The sequence below is a fragment of the Tripterygium wilfordii genome, chromosome 6, assembly GCF_013401445.1.
Source record: "Tripterygium wilfordii isolate XIE 37 chromosome 6, ASM1340144v1, whole genome shotgun sequence".
In the NCBI taxonomy this organism is placed as follows: domain Eukaryota; kingdom Viridiplantae; phylum Streptophyta; class Magnoliopsida; order Celastrales; family Celastraceae; genus Tripterygium; species Tripterygium wilfordii.
The window spans coordinates 2,914,347-2,935,440 of NC_052237.1; the positions used below are offsets into that span (position 1 = coordinate 2,914,347).

At 37.1% G+C, this 21,094-nt stretch overlaps 3 protein-coding genes across 12 annotated transcripts; all 3 read right to left on the reverse strand.

The window, feature by feature from the left end:
• Positions 1-635: 635 nt before the first annotated feature.
• LOC119999660 (cyclin-dependent kinase inhibitor 3-like) lies at positions 636-3,165 on the reverse strand. 3 transcript variants are annotated; one of them, XM_038847357.1, is made up of 3 exons: positions 2,799-3,165; positions 1,290-1,499; positions 636-1,017 (listed from the first exon to the last, which is right to left on the reverse strand). In XM_038847357.1, exons 1-3 carry the CDS (start codon positions 3,095-3,097, stop codon positions 978-980), a joined length of 549 nt encoding a protein of 182 aa, XP_038703285.1. In that variant the 5' UTR covers positions 3,098-3,165; the 3' UTR covers positions 636-977. The 3 variants fall into 3 exon arrangements, with proteins under 3 accessions (XP_038703285.1, XP_038703283.1, XP_038703282.1); XM_038847355.1 differs by having other exon boundaries at positions 636-1,126; positions 1,290-1,496; positions 2,799-3,164; XM_038847354.1 differs by having other exon boundaries at positions 636-1,126; positions 2,799-3,164.
• A 2,708-nt stretch (positions 3,166-5,873) lies between these two features.
• LOC119999503 (E3 ubiquitin-protein ligase PRT1-like) lies at positions 5,874-12,350 on the reverse strand. Of its 5 annotated transcripts, none has more exons than XM_038847110.1 (8): positions 12,113-12,349; positions 11,819-11,847; positions 11,542-11,721; positions 10,548-10,946; positions 10,248-10,451; positions 7,830-7,948; positions 7,492-7,631; positions 6,105-6,256 (listed from the first exon to the last, which is right to left on the reverse strand). In XM_038847110.1, exons 1-8 carry the CDS (start codon positions 12,184-12,186, stop codon positions 6,244-6,246), a joined length of 1,158 nt encoding a protein of 385 aa, XP_038703038.1. In that variant the 5' UTR covers positions 12,187-12,349; the 3' UTR covers positions 6,105-6,243. The 5 variants fall into 5 exon arrangements, 4 of the variants coding, with proteins under 4 accessions (XP_038703036.1, XP_038703038.1, XP_038703037.1 ...); XR_005468461.1 differs by having other exon boundaries at positions 6,120-6,256; positions 7,492-7,623; positions 12,113-12,347; XM_038847109.1 differs by lacking the exon at positions 6,105-6,256 and adding an exon at positions 6,711-7,357 and having other exon boundaries at positions 12,113-12,350.
• A 576-nt stretch (positions 12,351-12,926) lies between these two features.
• On the reverse strand, positions 12,927-20,945 carry LOC119999502 (transcriptional corepressor LEUNIG_HOMOLOG-like). 4 transcript variants are annotated; one of them, XM_038847104.1, is made up of 20 exons: positions 20,900-20,928; positions 20,677-20,802; positions 20,541-20,588; positions 20,105-20,188; positions 19,859-19,956; positions 19,478-19,587; positions 19,072-19,364; positions 18,890-18,965; positions 18,675-18,786; positions 17,841-17,890; positions 17,484-17,750; positions 16,646-16,720; positions 16,120-16,341; positions 15,728-15,866; positions 15,530-15,636; positions 14,916-15,065; positions 14,561-14,716; positions 14,110-14,226; positions 13,766-13,963; positions 12,927-13,366 (listed from the first exon to the last, which is right to left on the reverse strand). In XM_038847104.1, the coding sequence occupies exons 4-20, from the start codon at positions 20,134-20,136 to the stop codon at positions 13,223-13,225; spliced, it is 2,346 nt and encodes a 781-aa protein (XP_038703032.1). In that variant the 5' UTR covers positions 20,137-20,188; positions 20,541-20,588; positions 20,677-20,802; positions 20,900-20,928; the 3' UTR covers positions 12,927-13,222. The 4 variants fall into 4 exon arrangements, with proteins under 4 accessions (XP_038703032.1, XP_038703033.1, XP_038703034.1 ...); XM_038847105.1 differs by having other exon boundaries at positions 18,911-18,965; positions 20,677-20,945; XM_038847106.1 differs by having other exon boundaries at positions 17,517-17,750; positions 20,677-20,945.
• Positions 20,946-21,094: the final 149 nt, after the last annotated feature.

The following is a 21,094-nucleotide window of genomic DNA, read 5'->3' on the forward strand; positions in this document are numbered from 1 at the left end:
CCCTTGCTCCTTAGAGAGAGCAATGGATGCATAAAATGAAAAAGTGCACACCATCAAATGCATGTTGAACATGATGCAGTCACTTATGCAAAGCCTCAGAGAAACGTACAAAGCCCCATGTGAATACTCAGACAATAAATGCCCACTTGACAACTCCATCTCAGCATCACCACAAGTTTCAGATCAGAGGAAAACAACAAGAAAAAAAAAAACAACTGAAATTCTCTAAAATTCATCAGAACAATCCAAGACTACTTCAACCCCACCACCACCGGCCAGAACATGATGCAACTGACTAGGGAAGTAAAACATATAAACTGTTAAAAGAGATTTCACCTGATATGTTCCATTTGGAATTTGGAAACACTGGGGGTGGACACAATGGGGGATCCTCACATCAACTGAAACAGATAACCACAAACTGGCATAGCCTATTCGGCAAGTATAAAGACCACCCACGACAGCAGTGTCCACCACCGCTCTGCCATAAAAACTTTTCATAACAGGTCAAAACAAGTAGGGCAGGATACAATCCAATTCTGGATTACAAACAGAAAAACCATCATCTATCAGTACTTGAATGAAAAGATCAAGTGGTCCCTCATTGCATTAGAGGTATCATATAAAGAGCAGAGTAAAACATAAGGAAAAGATAAAGCTTATTAAAATGAAAATGAGCTACATTTATTTCAAGAAAAGCATTGGGGGAAGGGATCATCCCCCCTCAAAGTATGGACAAAAGTAAAATCTAGCATCCTATGAAGATTACAAATTAAGCTGAAGCCAACAAATCCTAAACTAAGCATTTATAGCCGTCCTTAAATGATGCACTTCTTTTCCTCCATTAGTTCAAATCTTGGTCAGTGTGTAATTCATCAGCTCTGTTATGCCGCAGATGTTCAAATTACACTGTTTCAATGGCCCTAATTCACTATACCTTGTCAGAACAACCAGAAAATACCTGAGTCCAGATCCACCTACTTCCTGAAATTCTTGGCATAAAAACCAATTAAGGATCTGCAAAGAGTAGAAACATAATAATGAATCGGAACTTCGCTATCAGAATATCTGCACCCATTCATATCGTCCAGGAAGGGGCAAATCATTCACAATGTCGAAGTTGTACCTGAAAATTCCCAATACAAAAATTAAAAGGGCTTGCTTAGTTAATTGGGGATATCCAATGGTTGACCATCAATATGAGTTGAGTAACCAGTAATGCAAAGCATTGTCTATGAGCATGAGGAAAAACAATTTTAAGAAAATAAATAGTAATTAGAGCAGCATACTTTTCCACAAACTCTCTCTTTTGCTGTTGCTCCGCATAGGCAAAGAACTCCTCCACTTCATGCATTATTGGGTTACTTTTTTGGATTTCATTCCGAGTTCTCTGATTATTTGTGACCGAACTTTTCCGCCTCCTCGATGTGGAACCAGGGGTTACAATGTTGAGCGGGTCCCTTATCAAGCTACATGGTGTGCTTTCCCTAGTGGTCCTGCTGACCAAGAGCAACCCTATCAGACTTCTAACTTATGAAGAGACGAATTACAAGCAGTTCTATGCAAAACTTGTGCTCCAGACTATTTTTAAATGCATTTCAGTAGCTACACCTCCCTCTAAAAGTAACATCCTAAATCCCTACTATTAAAGGGAAAGCATTTTTATAATTAATATACATATAACAAGGGACTAAATTATAAACAGCAGCGAGGCAGCTGCCATGGCATGAAAAGCAAGAAAGCCGTAACCCACTGATAGCCTGAACTCGCACATGCTTGTATCACTCTGTGACTAGAAACCATGAACAATGATAAATCAACACTAACCCAAATGAGGCAAGGGAGTTATTGTCGTCTGCTTGGCAAAAACTAAGTTGCCAATTACCGTCTTCTAATTTTATTACTCTCTATTTATAAGAAGAAAATTTTCAGTTCAGCTATTGTAGTTAATAAGAAGAGAAGGACCACCAAGTAGAATAGCACAATGGATTCAAATCCACAATATCGAACTAACATCTCTCTCTCTCTCTCTATCTTTTTTTTTTTTTTCTCAAACCCATACCACATACCACTATAAAAACATGGCCCTCTGGGCTGTGGGCTCAGGAATCTGAAATTGGGAAAAGAACCAAAAGACATAAATTGCATCTCATTGAAGACTCGGCTGAGAGGTACATAAATTAAGGGCTTACAAGTCACAAACATCAATAACCCTTTGCGAAAGCAACTTCACGTAGCATCAATAATATGGTATTAATGTATCACAGGTAAGTGGAAAATAAAGAAACAAATGATACCAACAGAGCAAACCCAACAAAGGAAAAACCATCAGTGGTGAAACAAAAAAAATGGTAAAAACACAGATGTGCCTCTTTTCCTTTTAAGATATACTTGCATGTTCTCGTCATATCTCAGTAAGAGTAAAGAGAGTCGGGGAAAAAACACCCAAAATCTCCAGCCAAAAAATGGATTCATTAAGCCGTTCAGTAAAAGGAAGGAACAAAAGAGAATATTTCAATGATGTAAAAAAGAAAATCTTCAACCCTTCTTTCCAGACGACTGGCAGATAATACAAATGCAGCCACAGAAGCTCGTTACCGAAATACTGATAATGAAAGACAACTATAAGAAATGAAAACACCAAAAATCTCCCAACACAAAACAAACGGCAGAAAAACGGAAACAAAAAATGTAGGCGACAGTCGCAAAAACCTCCTTGAGTTTGAAAATACTCCACGCTCACAGAGAGCAAAACAGTGGGGAAAAAATCAAAAGCAAATAATTAAAAATATATATACCGGTCTCTGCATCCCGAGTCCAAGCAGTTCTCTCCGCATGAAGCCTCAACCTCCTCCTTGGATTCCCTCTTGATTTCCCGCCGTGACCCGTGATTATCTCCTCTGCATGTAGGAGGAGGGGCGGGCTTCTCGAGGCGGCGGCTTCTGAGCTGGAGGTAACAGAGGGAAGATGAATCATCAGGTGATGGAGATTGGGATTGCAAGCGCTGAAGAGCTAGGGTTTTGGCTCGAGTCCGTACGCCGACCTCCATGACCCCCACATCACCTTTGATTTTAGATTTCTTCATGTACTTTCCCATCTCTAGCTGACTTGCTCTCTCTCCGTCGCTCTCTGTCGCTCTCTGACTCTCTGGTCTCGGGCTGTGTGTTTGTTGAGAGGGAAGAAATTTGGTGGACACACACCAAGGTTAGGTATGGGGGTTTAGGGAACAGAACACAGCTGAGTCCCATTTTAACCCTCATTCATTTTCTCGTGATATTTTATTTTATTAATATTTTGCTTTTTGGAATAAACCCTCTGATATTCCCGCGACAACTCAAATAGTCCAAGATGACGAAACTGCCCTCAGGGTTTCTGATATTTAATTATTTATCCCACAACATTCTCTTATAACCAGAGAAGTCTGGACTTTTGGGCCCGTATAATTTTCGAATATTTAGATTGTTTCATTTTTTGTAAAAAGTTTATAAGTTTTTTTTTTTTTGTTTTTTTTGTAAATTTTGAAATCTCCAAACATAAATGATTTATTTCTAAACCCGGCCTCACTATTGAGTGGATAATATTAGATTTCTAAAAAAATCTCACATCAATTTAGTGTAAAGTCAATGATATGATTTGTAAATGTGAGTTAATTCTAAAAAATTTGAGGCGTCTTTTGAAGGATAAAGTTACGTGAACTCTAAACCTAAAACATGAACAATACCTTAAGTAAAATTAGGCTCAAATCTCTCTTGCCTCAAATAATTATTAAAAATTTTCTTATGTCGTGATAGCGCATAAATCTTTTGATATAATTGAATTGCATGTCAATAATAACTTGTATGCAGAAATGATAAATTGTTGATGCATTTAGATTAACCGAACAAATATGACAATGTACATGGAGAATTAATAACTAGGCAAGATTTTGATTTTTGAGCACATCCGCAATGGCAGGGATGAATATTCTTTGTAGAAACTCTGGAGAACCTGTTGGACTGTGGATAGGCCCCCAAAAAACAAAAGTGATTGTGGACAAATGGCAATGCATTTGATTCAAATATCCTCTAATAACTATTCACAAAAATTGTAGGCAAACGAGAGAAAAAAAAAAAAAAGGATGTGAAATCTGCTTCAAATCCATATAGAATGAACTCATAAAAAAACAAAATGATTTTTTTAAGAATTGAAAAATTAAAATATCAAATTCATTTACCTTTACTTGAGAAATAATTCTGAAAATTATGTATGGAAAGGTTAATAAGCTATCACCAAATAATTACGAGTGGTTGACGGGTCGAATTTCTTTTAAATTTGATATATGTATTTTGATTGAGTTTACGAATTCAATAATATATTTTTTATTCTAGATAAAAAAATTAAATTGAATATGAAAATTATGGACAAGTGAATATAAATTTGAAAAAAATTGATTAAAATTATATGACAATAGAATTTAGTTTTCATTTGAGACTCAAATACTGTGTGGAGTTTGGACTATGACCAAAAACCATTTATTAGCCCATTTTTATTACTGCACACCCGGGCACCCAATATATCTATTAGGGTTTCTTGGAGCGTTAAATACTTTTTAGGTAACCATGCCATACCAGATTTAGGGTTTTTTTTTTGACACGATTGTCGATGATATGATGTAATCAAACCTCAATTAATTCCAAAAACACACAGACAAGGGAATCTTTCATCCACTGATTTTCCCGCCAAAGGCCTTCCATTGGTCGAGTTTTAGACCTGATTATTATGCCTTCTCTCTGTGCGTTATCCTATACCTGTCACGGTTTACTCAACGATAAGATACTTTAGGAAAACTTTAACCACACCTCACTTTTTACTAAAGACATCCCGTCAACTGAGTTTTACAAGAGATTATCAACTCAAATTGAGATGTCTTTAATAAAAAATGGGGTGCGACTAAAGTTTTCCTATACTTTACTTTGATAACGCAAGCGCTTTCCTTTAAACAATTTACTTGTTTTAAAAAATGCTATACCGGGCCCTTTAAGAGTTAAGACGTAACTACATAAGATAAATAGTATAAAGATGTTTTGTAGGCTGAAAAAGTTCTATTGAAATATGTATTTTAAGTTAAAAATTTAGGTGAGAGAGTGTTCATTACACATGACATGTGATCAATTCTAACTGTTGCCCTTAAAAAATGATATAAACGGTCAGTTTTTGATATAAATTTAACTGACCAATCGATCGGTTATTGACAATTATTTTGATCGATTCAACTATCAATTATGTTTTTACAATATTTTAACACCCCAACCATTTAAAAAAAAAATAGGTAAGAGAGTTTGTTACACATAACATGTGACGGTGAATCCTTAACTATTGTCCTTACTACATTTGATTAACAAGGCCCCATTTGTTTTTTCCAACAAGAAACATAACTTTAAGATAATTTTTTCTTCTTCATCCATTAGCATTACAACCAAAACAAAACATTGGAGGTGCTGTATTTTTAATTTTTTAACCTAAGAGGTATGTATCCAATCATACACTCAAAAGTATTATCTTAACCCTAATCATAACCTAATTTAGGCACTCATTCCAAACTCGTATTATTAATTTAAGGGAATCAATCTCCCCTAAAAGCCACCTCCAAATTATCATAAACAGTACCATTTAAATTATTAGAAGAGTCGGACAGACACTAATTTCAACAGTTCTGCTCTCTAATTTCCCTAGGCTACGTCCCTATCATACTCCAAAGCCCTAGGTTCCAGCCCTTTATTAACTAAATATAATCCATTTTTTCGCGTCCTCCCGCCTACTCTCAAGTCTCACACCGACACCCATTTGTTTTCTCGCTTGATTTGGCATCTGTCATGTATGCAAGTGTGTCTGTATACATCCATATATATATATATATATATATATATATATACTAGCATCAAACGCTGTACAAGAGTCCATAATGAAATGACCAGCATCCTGTGATAAAACGCACCAACGTCAGGGCCTCACTAAACTACAAGGACCAACCACCATACAGGAACAGCCCGGCTTCAAGTGCTTCATGGTATTTCGTTGGACAAGGAACAGCCCAACCTTAACATTGTACTCTGAATCGCAGTGGCTTCACTAGCTCAAACTTGTGTTCTGGGGTATGCTTTTGATTGAACCGCCCAGGACGTTTGGAACGAGTATTATAGCAATCTCCACAAAGGTCGAAACCTATTGCCTCCTCACAATCTCTGCATTTGTATCTATCCCCAACTATCGGAAACATCTGCGAGCACACACAGAGATGTTACTTTGCTGTAGATGCAATAATGAAGATTAGCACAACCACCAGGTTTAAGTATGAACTATCCAACTATTCAGATTGTGAACCAACCAATCAACGGCCTAAATACAGGAATTTAATATTCTGAAAAGGAAACAAAACCCTTATATTTCAAGAGTACATTCGACAGCTATAATAAGGATCAAACATACACTATTCTGTAGCTCACATTAACACATTTTTAAAGGAATGATAATTTTTCTAGCAGTCTAGGAGAAGAAGAGGAGGAGGGAAGGGGGTGCGGTGCAGCTGTCTTGTGCAAAGGATGACTCAAACTAGCAAGCACTTTAGCAGCAAATTCTTTTGGAAATTAATTTGAAAAATTACGTACTTTGAAGTCTTGCTGCCTATGTTGTGCACATAGTTGTCAAAAGCTAAAAGCGCAAAGGTCTCCTATTGCTTCAAAAAAAATCATAATAACTTATAGTAAGCTAAGAAACATCCATATTCAAAGTTTCCAACCAGACATAGAAAATTAACAAATAACAAATAACAACTTACAAGTTACAAGTACAGTAGCACAAAAGAAACTTAACAAAGACAAAGTCGAGACTTGAGAACATAAAATGATGTTCACATCACACTATCACAGTTCACAACTTCACATCACAATCACACTAAGTACCAAGAGAAAAAATCGGCAATCAGCACCGGAACCCATAATTCTTCTTCGGAAACTCAGATTGTGAAATTGTGACTCATCACAGAGATGGTGTCATGGCGCTGCTGAATAAGATATTTTCTTGTTTTGTTTTAGGGTTTTATTTTTTCATGGGCTTTTCAGTTTGGGCTAGGCTTTTTTAGTTAACATTCTATTGGTCTAGGCTTGTTTTAAACTTTTAAGTGAGACCCACTCTTTCTTGAACCATTTAAGCCCAATTACACAACAAAAATTGCGAAAATTAAAAAGGCCCACGCTTTGCGCTTAAGCGGGTCTTCAGCAAAGCAGCTGCATCCCGAGGCCGAAGCCTTGGCCCTGCGCTTTGCCTGGCTTCAATGCTTAAGCACGCGCCTCAACGGCTTTTGACAACTATACTTGTGCAGCTACAAATAAAAGTCATCATAGATATAAGCATTAGCAAGTAACAGATGAGAAATATGCAAATATATAGCTAATATGTAGCCTAGGTATAGATAAGGAAATGGCTGCCCATGCATGAGGAAACTTTTTTTTTTACCTCCTTTTTTGAATAGGAAAAAATCTTAACAGTGTTATAGGACCTAGGGGCATCCCAAGCACAAACTGATAGATCAATAATGGAAAACAATCAATCATCAAGCAGTAGAAATGCCTCGCCAATTTCCAGCTCCTGTCGAACTAAACCAAGTGCAAGTGAGATATTTATAAAGCCAGAAAAAGAATCATAATTCATAGATCTAGACAAGCAATTAAAATTAAAATGCACAAGAGGAACACTGAATGAACAAGTTCTGTTATAATCTTGTGCCTGAGCAGATTTTAGTAGAAAACAATAGTCATTGCATAGTAAGGATTTGATGGGAAATGAGAAGTTACCCCGCAAAAATCACAACCGGCTCCAATATGAATCTTTAAGCTAGGGGCCCACCATGGTGGATTTTCTCTTGCAGGAACCGAGGAAAGGGAAACACCTTCTTTACCAGTTTTTGTGTGAACTGAAAGCATGCAGTAGAAATATAACTAACAATTTCTAGTGTAACAAAACCTTTGGTACAGGAATTCAAAAGCTAGAAACAGTGTCTCCTCAATGCAGTGGATGAGGCTGCCTATTCCATCCCTTCACCAACCTCGCCTTCATTGCGAAAAGCTTGCGCAGAAGAGTTTGTTTATATTGAACTTGCACATCATTAACATTGTGGGAAACATTGCTAATGCAGAGCAACCAGTTATCGTAGTATTGATATCATATCCCTATGACACATCCAAGAGAGTGAATAATCATCAAAAAAGCAAATTTTGTTTTTATCAAACATGATGCCTGGGCAGAAAGACCAGAATCTCCTGTCACATTTTTCAGAACACAAAACGCCCACTTTTCTCTCTTCTTTTAAATGGTTAACTAGAGCTTTATTGAAGAAAGGATAAAAAGGGATTAAGATATTACAAGCCCAATACACTAATAAACCTGCTCCATGTTTACATTAGACATTTCATGAGCCAAAAGACAAAGAGTCCGGGTCATCTCCTTTTTGGAATTCTTTTAGTGTTTCCTCCTCCTAATTTTTTTTATTTAAGTCCATTCCAAGGAAGCCAAAGTTTCATGAGTGGGTATTGCATTTTTCAGCCTTTATCTTAATGGAAGCTTGTGGCTCCTCTCTAGTAGTGCTGGAGGTCACCCAAAAGATCTCCCATAGTTTTCAAGCTTTTACCCAAAAATCTTTTGTTCCCTTCCAATGTAAGAGAAGGTGATTAGAGGCGTCCTTCACCTTTCAGGGGCATTTGCTGATTCTAGAATGTCCTCTTTACCTTAAATATCAAAAAATTAGTATGGTATATCTCTCTTTCCTAAGAGGCTTCCCAATCCCAAATAAAGAAAGTGAATTAGGACAGATTTTAAAAATCTGGCATACAAGTGTTTTTGGGTGAGTTTAGGGTTCTGAGAAGGGTTTAAAGTTGTTTCATGAAATGGAACCTAGCCAACATCATGTCAAAATCCAACTTACTTTCAGTTTCCCACTGCAAAAGTAATATTGTGTGGACACTAACACCACTCTTGCCCTTTTCCTTTCCAGAACCTATGCAATTGCTTCCCTTCAGTCCTTGCTTACCAATCATTTTACCTAGCATCATGCTTTGCTACAATCACCCTTTTCCATACGTAGCTTGTTTCCATGGAGACTATATTCTCTTCAAAAACACATTGAGCGCACACACACACGTGTTTGTATGCGTGTCTTATGTGCCTCTAGATACGTAGGCGGCGAGATATTCTGACTCAATTATACCCGACACAGACAACCAAGCATGGCTGTAAGAAATACCCAATGAAGTTGCTGGTTTAAAGCAGCTAATATTAAAAGCCTCCTATGATTAATTTCACCAAGCAGATGGAACATTAATAACTTGCCGTAATATTACCTTGTATTGTGGTACTAAGAAATAAAGATAACTATTTGCTTCCTTTATGTTTTTCCCTGTTTATTTATTATTAGTATGGGTAAGGTTTTTAGGTCGATTACTTAGTTGCTTATCGATAAAAAAAACATCCAAGGTTTTTGAAACAATAGATTTAAGAGAATCATTATAACATATAAATCCAAACTTAAGGTCCAAGAACTTCCACCTAAGACTAAGCAAAGTCATAACAACCCATACAAGTGATCTGCATAACACCATCTCCCTCATCACTGTACATTGGACACAAGTAGCACTTTGTTCCCCCTCCTTAATATATTAATAGAGGTTCAGAAATTCCATCAATCTATGACTAAATTCAGTCCCATGTAAAACCTTTGATTTAGCTTTCTCTAACTAGGATCTAGAATATGTAGCATAAGAGATTTCTTGCTTTAGGGATGGCAGCGCCAAATATGACAGCCATCATTTTTCCTGTGGATAATATATTAGTTCCGTACTGGATTGGCACCCCCGAGTGCCCTTTATCTTTTTCCCTAGTCAAAAAATATGACAGCCATTGTTGGCAGTAATATGATATCTTTTGTGATGAAATTTCTAGAGATTATCCCCCATAGAAAAAATCTTAAAACTTTTCTTTGAACCCAGCCGAGACAAGCCTCTCACAATAACAATGTAGTGTATTTTTTCAGATATATAAGTTTTATGATTTCAATGAGGATGGTAAAAAAAATCTACTGATTGCAATTTGAAAAACTAAAACCAGCTGATCGAAGCAAGAGCAGCACAAGATTGATAATTCAGGCCTAAATTTGAATTCAAAATCAAAACTACACATATATAAAAATATTATCACGATGATAGAGCAATGAGACATACTAGTAGTCTGACTTTCATTCTCAAAATTGGCTTGTTTCTGCTGCACAGTATCTATTCTCAATGCATAATCCTTAGGAAATTGTTCCTTCAAAAACTCAGCAAGCTCCAAACAAACTTTTGGAGAGCCCCCTGGATGGGAACTATTACAAACTTTACACCTGATCATCTGATCTACCGGATTGATGATGCAATTTTCACAATATACTGAAAAAATTTAAGAGAAAATTGGATTCACAATTAAAACATTTTCAAGCATAAGTAACTTAAGAAAGGTAATTGAAGTTAAGTATATAAGTTTACCATGGCCACAGTTAAGAACAACGGGATGGAGAAGAAGCTGCTTGCATGCAAAGCATAGTAAATCAGCAATTGAAATCTGTTTGCAGTTTTCATTTAGCTCATTTTGAGGCAAATCTTCTTTTTCAGAAGTGAAAGCTTTCTGAACTTCAAAACTTTCTCCAGAGACATGCTGGGACAAGGTAATGTCATTTCCTTGAATCACGGATATGGATTCTAACTGCTCCACATTTGCATTTGGATCTTTTGTGGCAGAGGAAGGCCATAAGCATGTATTGGACTCACAAGTTGTGGTACAGGAATTTGCAGAATCCATCATGTGATTACAATCCTTATCAGCAATCAGTGCACTTGCATGACCATCGAACTGTGGAGAGAAGAGGCCATGTTTCTTTTCTTCCTCTATGACAAAAAAAGACAACAATGTGAAGCTTCATAATTAACTAATGATACCTGATCACATACGTTAATTGCTTAGGAACATCAATAGTATTAAACTTCAAAAAACTGCAGCTCAGCAGCTAGTATGATGGGATCAAACCAACAACTCTAATCAATATTTTTATTCATCTTTGTCCTGTTAGAAAGTGGGGTAAAAACATAAAAAGGCAATGTAGTGGCAAAAACTCTGAGAAGATATCAATTCTCATCCCGGTGGTAAGAGTTGCAGGGTGCAACCCGGAGGTCACATGTTCAATTCTTGAAAACAGCCTCTACACATATTATGTGGGGTAAGGTTTGCATACATACTGTATATCCCCGACCCTCACCCACTGCGGTAGCCTTGTGCACGGGAGTTGTTTACCTACCATTCATACATCATGCACAACAAAGGTAATGTCCTCAAAAAAACTAAAAAACCGTACAAGAAGGTAAGTATCTAATGTAAAACCATAAAAAAGGGCAATCGTTCTATTGGCATATGTATGCATATATGAGATTGTACAAAAGTGGAAGAATGTAATTGTCTGAGAGTTCCCAAGAAAAAGAAGCTCACCCATAATCTGTTTTTCTCTCCTCTTGTAGGTAAGAGGATACAACTTGAGAAGCAAGTAATGAAACATCTCACATATGGTTGGGAAGTGATAATAAGAATGCCTGCAAATTGGACAATGGGATTCGGAGAGATTACTCATGGATCCATAGACACACCAGAAACAGGCCATGTGACCACAAGCTGCCAACAAATAAAAGCATACAACCCAAATTAATTAATTAATTAGGATTAAGACTTTTGAGAAACGAATTCTTTCTGAAGAAGCAGCATGGCTTACATAGCACTATGGGTTTGTACAAAAGATCCCTGCATTGCACACGAAGAAAAATAATTAGAATACAATTATAAAGAAAATAAAAAAGCTTTCCACTCGTCTGTTATTGATCTAATTAGGGTTCCAAGCGCACAATAACAAATTTCAATTATCCTGCTCTTCGCGCACACCATAAACATCAAGTTTTCTAAAGAGTGAAACTAAGAAGATAAACTTCGCAGCCAAAAAATCTTGATGAGGATGCATAGTGAATATAAAGTCATGTGTAAAAGGCAATTGAACTTCCAAACAACTTACAAACACACGCAGCAGATAAAGGAATCTCGAATGTCCTCCGAATCAACGGCGGGAACGATGGTGCGATCTTCCATTGAAAATATGATCGTATTTAATCTGGAATTCCCGGGACGTAGAGAGAGAGTTTTTCCGCGGTCGAAAATGGAAGAATACTCGCAGGGAGAGATGGATGCAGATATTTTCTGTGTATTTTTTAGTCGGGTTTTCTCGTAACAGTAGATGTTTTATTTCATTTTATTTTATTTTTAAATAAGTTTCTTCTTTTTTAAAGAGTTGTTCTTACCTTCACAAATACTGCATCTTTTGTAAGCCTGGCATCATCCTTTCTTTTTTATTTTTTTTATTTTTTTTGTAAGCATGGCATCTGTAATTTGTAACCCGGTATGGGTGGAGAAACGGGGGTACCTGCCGACAGCCGTAGAATAGCCAGTAGTTTTCTGCTAATTTAGATCAGTGTCTTTCAATCTGTTCACTATTAAAGTACAAAAACAGATTAGGCCCCACAATGATAAACACAATCAACCCTCTTGATAGAAACTGCAGTGCCCTTTAACTCATGGGAGGAGTTCAGAATTTTGCTCCTCTCTAGCTATCAATAATTGCTTTATTGTCAACCACGCTATTATTTTCTTGCACAAGTAATTGCTGTTTTAGTACTTGCTTCAGGTGAAACATCCATCATTTATGATCTTGCTCTCATAAGTCATAACTATGCATTTTGATTCACATGCTCTCGCATCTTACTCTTACCATGCATGGGTGAAGTTCAGAGTAGGGCAGGTCAAATGAGTTTCTCCTCACAAAAAAAATAGGTAAACAACCCGTGCACAAAACTTCTGCAACGGAAATAGATGAGATGTACAGACTTTACCACTGTTTTCGTCGAAGTTGTACTCATGTATACTGGACCACCGGTAAGAAGACATGCTTCCTAACATCATTCTCTTGATCATGGGAAATGAAATATACAGCCAAAGTTCCATAAAATAAATTGACATTGTTTGCTAAATAGAAAACTTATGATGCAGAAAATATAGCATAAATGGTTCAACTACCCAGAGATTTCTGTGGATTGTATGCAGTAACCAAATACTACCACCATTTGCGGCGTTATTTCCATAACTTAACAGAGCTGTCATGGCTTGCAGAAGCTATCATTCCAGTGACTGATGACTGCGCCAAAGCTGAAATTATATTCTCATGCACTGGAATGGTCATGCTCTTGTTATCGGCCATGTTCCACAGCTCTAATGCCTGTACAACGCATAGCCAAAAGTTACATCAGGCATATAAAGCATTTCAAACATCTCCGAAGTAGAACATCAAAATGGTAAAATCTTGATCCAACTCGATGTTCAGACAAATTGACACTACAAAAGCACCGACATTGTGATAGAATATCTCATGAATATGAAGTTACAAGTTTTATCATTCGAAAAATATGATAAGATCTGCAATTCTCGAAGAACTAAATAAAGTATCAACAAGAAAAAAGGGGAAAAAGTGCCAATTAGTTTTGAGATCTCTACTTTAATCGAATTTAAACTTTTAAGCAGAATGTAGTGAATGCTTATACTAGTGAACATCATCACCCTCTGGTTTATATAAGCATTTTTCTTTAAAAAGAATTCCCAAAAGAGGTGTAAGGACTACCGAGATTCCTCCGATCACTAAGAGTGTTGAATAACTCGGGTGAAAAGCACAGGAGTGGAATTGGTTTCCACTGGGGCTGAGCTCCTGAATGCACTCTCCAGAGGCTATTGACCATATCTTTACCAAGTTCTGACTCATAGATGCTAAATAATCTCCATTTGCATCCCAGCATATGTAGTTTACAATTTCAGAGTGACCCTGCACATAGGACGATATAATCATAGAAACTAGCATATACAATTAGATCTTTGTTCGGCAAAAGAAATATTTTCAAGAATGCTCAAATCAATTACTCAACTTCATCCCACAATTATCAAAAGGAGATCATTATTGCATCTGCATACCTGGAAATAATGTGTTTGCCTGTCTGTTTCCACATCAAAGACAGCCACTATTTTATCCGAAGCTGCAGCCAGTAGTTGTCCAATTCTTGGTTGGAATCTCACTTGTGCAGTACCTCCCTAGAACACCAGCGGATTATTGAAATTACATTTAGTAAGGCACAGGTAAAATTTCATTGTTTATTTATCTTATGCCTGGCCAAGGAGCCCTTTTTATGGAATAGTTTGCTGAGGACCAATGCCCTTGAATAATCCAAGCATCCCATACCAATTTTGGCTCTTTTAACTTAGAAGTTGTTTCTATATGAAAAATAGATGAATGAAAATAATTTCCCCATGCTGCTGCTTCATAAAGAATTAAAGCATCATATTGTTACTGTTGTAAAAGCTGTCTTATCTAAAATGAAATTATTTAAACAAAGAGCTATCAAAAGTAAAGAAATAAACAACAGACCTTAGAGACGCGAGTACGTGAGAATGGATTGATGCTCCAATACTGAATTTCGTTGTCATGATCGCAGAAACAGAAAAGATCAGTCTTCTTGGGGTGGAAGTCGAGAGACATGACAGGAGCACTGTGCCCCGTATAGGCTTGCAAAGAATAGCTTGGCTGCAATAAATGACTTTTGAGTGAATACACAAAAATTTTAACATAATTTACAGTGGATTTTTCTTAATTTTTAGCTTGCTAGGAATTCAAATTAGGAAAACCAGGTCTAAATGTTGGAATAGAAAAAATAATGTTTATGAGCCTACACAAACATTTAACAAACATGTATTTTTAATGCAGAAGAGAAAAATATACTTACATTGGCCGCATCCCATAATCGCACTGATTTATCGAACGAAGCTGTTGCCAGCTGAGTTGAATTGGGCCTAAAACGGACATCTGTAATAATTAACTTGTGTTCTTCAGGGGTGCTTTCTGTTTGCAAGGTATCCATGTTCCAAAGGACAACCTAATACACATAAGAAATGTGCAAATATCCAGATAATCTTTTGGGTAAGTTTTTATCATCCATAAGTGCTCAAGCTGTTGGCACAGAGCCTACATTAGACAGAAAGAAACATCCAGTCTAGATATTGAAAACTGATACTAAAATGCAACATGCTGTACCAGAGGCTCAAGCAAGTCCCCTGTCATATCACTAAATATGGTTACAGTTCCTCACCAGTGCCAAAGAGTCAAAAGCCTAATGGCATACATTCGCGTGAGGAGAGCTTCCCATGATTCCAGTAACCTCAAAGGCAAATATTAGGATCTTTTTTAGGCAGCCTTAACTTAGATTAGAACAATTAAACATTAATTCAGGGCTACCACGTAATGATGCTTGTAGGCATGCTAGCAGAACATCTATTCATTATACTGCTTAACATGGTCCTCAATTGTAATATTCAGCATCTACCTTAACTTGAACAATACCTTCTTGTCATGTCCACCACTGGCCAATAACTTCCCATCTGAAGAAAAATGGCAGCAAGTAACGTTGCTACTTGTCCGTATGCAACCAACCTCGCCAAATGTAAAACCTGGCATGGGCAGTAGGGCTCTAGGAAATGAATAGTGCGAGAATTAATTCAACAATGGCCTAACAGAATGTGATGGAAGGCTAATAATTACCTTTAGAAGACTCTTTGGAGTGGTCAGCCACATTTTGTTTTAACGTTCCATATAAATCCCTTCCATCGCCAACATCATGAGAAAGGATCGAATCCATGTTGTCATCTAAAGCGACATCTCCAAACCGCTCTATCTCTTCCTATGAAAAGGGAAAAAAATGAAAAAAAAATCATTAGAAGCATATTAATGTGTTAGGTAATGTCTCAAAGAAACCAAAAGTGAGGATAACTTGTTAATTTCCAACAATACGGCCACTTCGCACATTATCTCAATAGGAAGGCTATGAATTTAAAGTTAAAGAAAAAGACAGTTCACTCCTCAAGTAAAAGACACATAGAAATATACCACAGGGTTTCAAAAAAAACACCAGCTGTGCAACAAAATTGACATACCAGCAGATTGGAAGATGATGCAAGACCACTGGTACCATCTGGACCATAAATTATTGAGCTTTTCGACACACTGCTTACATGCTTCAAACCACTTGTTGTAGTAATTCCATCACAAGAAGTGTGAGTAGAAGGAGGCGAGTTTGGTGAAGGACCCAATGTATTTCCTGTACCTGTGCTGTTGGCAGCTCCAGAAGAAGAGTGTTGTTTCCTTTTCCTGTTATTCTGCAGTCGGACATAATATACTGATCAGTTCATCCGAACTCAAGAACTCATTGCAAATCCTCTGACTTCAAAAACATATTAAGACAAAACAATTTTCATTTCAGCAGGAAACTGCATCTTCTGTAGGAACAGTTCAGCGCTAAGCTTGTTGAAATGACATCTGACTACAAAAATGTCATCTGACTACAATAGATATTAAGGTGAGAGAGTTTGCATTCCAGCTGGAAGCTGCATTTTCCATAAGAACAGTTCCCAGTTTAGCTCATGAAATGACATCATTTCAATTAACTCCAACAATTTCTACCTGTTGCAGTTGCTGCGGCTGCTGCATTTGGCCCTGCTGTTGTGACGAAGCGTGCTGCATCTGGGCCATCTTCATCTGTTGAAAACCCGCCAGAGACTTAGAAAAAAGCATTTACAAGACTATTCAATTCATTATGAGTATAAGTGAAAAAAAAAAAAACTCTGGCTTCGATCAATATAGAAGTAATGATGCACAAAATATTTCAAAGATAGAACCAACAACAATTGAGTATGGATAATGACCAACCCTGTTGAACAGAAGGATGCAGGATCAGTCATAGTAATGTACATATGCATGGATCACCTGAATGAGAATCAAAGGGCCTATCATTCTGAATAACAATTTTTTATACTCCCCAGCGTTTTTTTCCCTCAAAAACCATGAAGTCCTCAAAAATATTTCATCATAATTTTTTACACAACCTTAAATCTATGAGTAGAAAAAAATTCAATACATTAAATTAACCTGCGAATTTTAATGAAGGGAACCCTGCACAATGCATGAGAACATAAATTTAAGAATTAAAGCATAATATGCAATAAAGATAAAGCAGCAAACTTTGATGACGCATAAAAAATAACATTAACCTTGCTTTACACTAGAAAATTTTCACCTAAAAGAAAAATCGCTTATTTGACTATGCCCTAAATAGTAAAGTGCCAACAAAACCTTAGTCCAAACTAAATGGTCTATGTCTACGTTGCTACCCTTCTGAGTTCAGAGTAAAAGTAAACTGAAGAAAATAGGTGTCAACAAAACAAATAATACTCTTTCTTTATTTAGTTATAATCATTAAATCTCATGCGGCAATGCCTCATTCTTCAGAATGTACAAAGACCTTTGGGGAACTTGCTTGCACTGGAGAACATACAGATCCGTCATTTCGAGTGGATTGACCATCTTTCACATTTAAACCACCTCTAGCAAACTGATTAAACCTTCGGGGATCCAAATCTCCATAGCTAGTTGAACTTCCAAGGTTATTTGGTGCCTGAGCCTGTGCCATGACCTGCTGTTGTTGTGATGTCAACAGAAATTGGTTTTGGGTCTGCAGATTAGGCTTCTGCAGCTGAACACCCAAATTCGGACGTAATTGGTCAATACCCTACATTATTTGGTAAGCCAATAATCAGATAATCATGTGCGGGCATTTAACTAACTGCAAAACATTAGGGACAAATAGACCAAAACTTACAGTTAAGGGCCAACCCTTTAATGGGAGACCAGTGACACCTTGGTTTAATCCTGACAAAAAGGTAATGGAGTTATGGAACTTAACTGATTATAGATACTCACCATCATCATCATCATCCGAGCCTTTATCCGAAAAGTTTGGGGTCAGCTACACTAGTCTATGAGAACATCATTGGAAATCCACCACATGTATTTGTTTTCTCTATTCATTTGTATCATGGATCATACATTCATCCACTCCTATTAAATTCATATAATTTCTTATAACTTCAAGGCATGTCTTTTTAGGTTTATCTCGCTGCCCCCTACCCTCTCCTATAAAAATTCTCTCATTCCTTCTCACTGTCGCACCGCTATCTCTACGTTGGACATGTCAATATTTCTGACAAAATGAGCTTCATGTTAAACGTAGGAACAAATTTAGCCAAATGCATTATAGTAATCCAAATAGTAGCTGCGTGCCAGCCCAACTCAGTGATGTTCTTACAAGTCAATATCCTTCAATCAAATTCCCATGGTGAAATCCGAAGCTACTCAAACCACCTAATGTTGTACCATACAATTATTTTTACTCATACTGTTAAGTTGTGAAATGAAGAGATCTTGAGGAAGCAATTCAAATATATGTGTTTTGTATCGCACACAACAATGGGAAAGAATTGACCCCATGCAACCACATCACAAATGTCCACGCATTTATTCAATAAGACATGGTTATGGAAGGTCTGGTAATATTACCGGCAATGTTAGTTCCGAAACTCAAATCTATAGAGAAATCTGGAGGGCAGGTGAGGAGGGCAATGAACCCATTCCAGTGGAAAATTAGTAAAATTACCTGCACCACCAAGTCCCGATTTTGACTGAAGAATTGCTTGTCCATAAATAGATGAGGGATCCATTGGCAAACTTTTTTGAGGTGCACCAAGGTTAACTTCGCTTTTGACGTCCTACGGAATCAATGAATTAGATAATAAGCATCATAATAGATTATCCAAGGAGCAAAGACGAAAGCAGTAAAACATTAGAAGGTGGCATCATCCAAGTGGTTACAGTGGCCAATGAAGTTCGCGCCTGTGTTTGCTGCAAAGCTGCAGTCACATTCCCGGAGTTACCTTGTACAAGCCGGCTGAATAGTAAACAAGAAATAAATAATAAAGTTATTTGTCTCAACCAAATTAAAAGAACGTAAAAGTAGATCTCAAGCATACATGTTAGAAACTGAAAGGAATTACCCTTGATGGCCGGTCGCAGGTTTCAAAAGATTCATCCTATTAGTGTCAATAAGACCGGGGGAGGTCTCTGAATCTATTGAATGAGGGTGTTTCACACGTTCTTCATACATTTTCATGGCCAACATGCTGGTTGGTGGCTGTCCCATCATTCCTTCAGAGTTAATAGGGTTCGCAGATCCAACAACAGCAGGATGATTAGGATCCCTTCTTTGCAACTGCGCATTACGTTGCTGCATGAGTTGCAACTGCTGCATTTGCAGCTGTTGTTGCTCTCTTGCCTTTATTTGCTGTGTCTATTTTCCAACGATCAAACATGTGAAAGAGAAAAATTAGAGCACATGGACATCAAGATCCACTCGCAACCTGTTGAAAGACAAACAAATCAAATACAAAACAAAATAGGCACCTCCAAATAAGCTGCAGCAGCCTCAGAATGCTTCTCATTTGTCCTTGCTATAAATATGTCCCAGAAGACAGACCACCATTCAAAGAGAAATCCTCCAGGTGCATCAATTGCTGCACAAGAAAACTCAAACTTATACGCCACGCTAAACCTCTGTTTCTATACTCTAGCTAATTGACACAGTTCATCCAGCTACTTAGCAAACAACACCACTAAGATATTCCACAATATAACTGAACAAAGAGAACTTGGAAACTTACGCTAAACAATAATGACACATAACAATATAACCTTTTAAGCTACCCATTTATTTCCTAATGGGGAATAATGGTCAATGATTAAAATTTAATATGAGACTCCTGTCAAGATCGATAAGAACATTACCTACTGGATCTGTTGCAACCTTTCCCTCAGACATAAAAGCTTTAGCAGACGCATGCAATTTTCTTTTCAATAAATAATCATGAATATACACATCAAGCCTACAACAAGAAGAGGCAATATCAGTCTCGTCATTAATCAGAACCACCAAAAGGCGTCTGACAGAAAACCCAAAAAAGTAAATTAACCTATAAATTGACATGGTAAGTAAAACAGTAATAGCAAAAGATAAATGAATCCAATTCATACATCTTATCCGCCTCCCAATTACTCTGCGTCATATCGCCTTTTATCAAGCCAACAAAGAAATCACGAGATTTTCACTGCTTCTATCTGCAATAAAGTTAGCAAAACCTTCAGATCTCTCAAGCAACCGAAGATTGAAGAATCTACATATGTTAATAACAATCAATATGCAACACTCTCGCTGGTGGACTGTGAGTTATATAGATAGCATAATGAGAACTCAACTGAGATAATGTTGATATAAATTATCCAAGCAGAAAATTAATCAACTCAATTACGCCTCATTGATGTACGCGGATAGGTTCAACATGCAACTATCAAACCTATCTAATGCAAAACCTCAAAATTCTTTTCCGTCTCCTTTTGGCAAAACTTTCTCTTCAGCCAAACAAGCTGAAATTAAAAAAGAAATTCGAGGAACCCAATCTCATAACCATACCAGTGCAGCGGATCAGATACTAGACTATGATACAGCAAGCAGCAAATCCTGTAACAAAATTCGCAGCAATTCAGCACAATTACAATTATATCAAACAAAAACCGTTATTCATACGAATCAGACAGAGAAACCCTACTGTTTGAGTGATCCGAGAGTGAGGACTGTAACTTTACAATTCTTTTAGCTGAGAAAAATCTGTCAAATTCCTGGAGCCAGTTATGAATTCTCAGAGTAACTGAACAGAGCAGGTGAAGCTACAAGCCTACAACAAACAGTGCAATTTAAAAATAAAAACAAATAAAGACAAACAAGAAAGAAAAAGCTAGAGAAAGAAAAGGAGGTTTGGAAGAATCTGAAACCAGAAGATATTTAGAGCAAGGATTATTATGAGGGGCCAAACCAACGCAACCATGACAGAAACTTTTCCTTTTATAGGACTTAGGCTCGGTGAAGAAAACTAATCGAACTTTCACAGGTTCGGTGACGCGTTGCCTTAAACGTCGAGCAAATTGTGCCACGTAGAAAGCGAGACACGTGAACACGCCCCGAGTGTG

What these genes read in the sequence shown, in the direction of transcription:
- LOC119999502 (XM_038847103.1), bottom strand. Translation starts at nt 20,136, where the DNA reads ATGACGCAGAGTAATTGGGAGGCGGATAAGAT. An exon ending in TGCAAGCAAGTTCCCCAAAG is followed by an intron (nt 16,721 to 17,483) that starts GTCTTTGTACAT and finishes GGTTTTCAACAG; the next exon opens with ATGAAGATGGCCCAGATGCA. An exon ending in TAGTGATCGGAGGAATCTCG is followed by an intron (nt 13,367 to 13,765) that starts GTAGTCCTTACA and finishes TGCGTTGTACAG; the next exon opens with GCATTAGAGCTGTGGAACAT.
- LOC119999503 (XM_038847108.1), bottom strand. Translation starts at nt 12,186, where the DNA reads ATGGAAGATCGCACCATCGTTCCCGCCGTTGATTCGGAGGACATTCGA. An exon ending in TTTATCTGCTGCGTGTGTTT is followed by an intron (nt 11,848 to 12,112) that starts GTAAGTTGTTTG and finishes TGTGCAATGCAG; the next exon opens with GGATCTTTTGTACAAACCCA. An exon ending in CCGGTTGTGATTTTTGCGGG is followed by an intron (nt 6,257 to 7,829) that starts GTAACTTCTCAT and finishes GTGTGCTCGCAG; the next exon opens with ATGTTTCCGATAGTTGGGGA.
- LOC119999660 (XM_038847354.1), bottom strand. Translation starts at nt 3,097, where the DNA reads ATGGGAAAGTACATGAAGAAATCTAAAATCAAAGGTGATGTGGGGGTC. An exon ending in GACTCGGGATGCAGAGACCG is followed by an intron (nt 1,500 to 2,798) that starts GTATATATATTT and finishes GCTCTTGGTCAG; the next exon opens with CAGGACCACTAGGGAAAGCA. An exon ending in AAGAGAGAGTTTGTGGAAAA is followed by an intron (nt 1,127 to 1,289) that starts GTATGCTGCTCT and finishes GGGAATTTTCAG; the next exon opens with GTACAACTTCGACATTGTGA.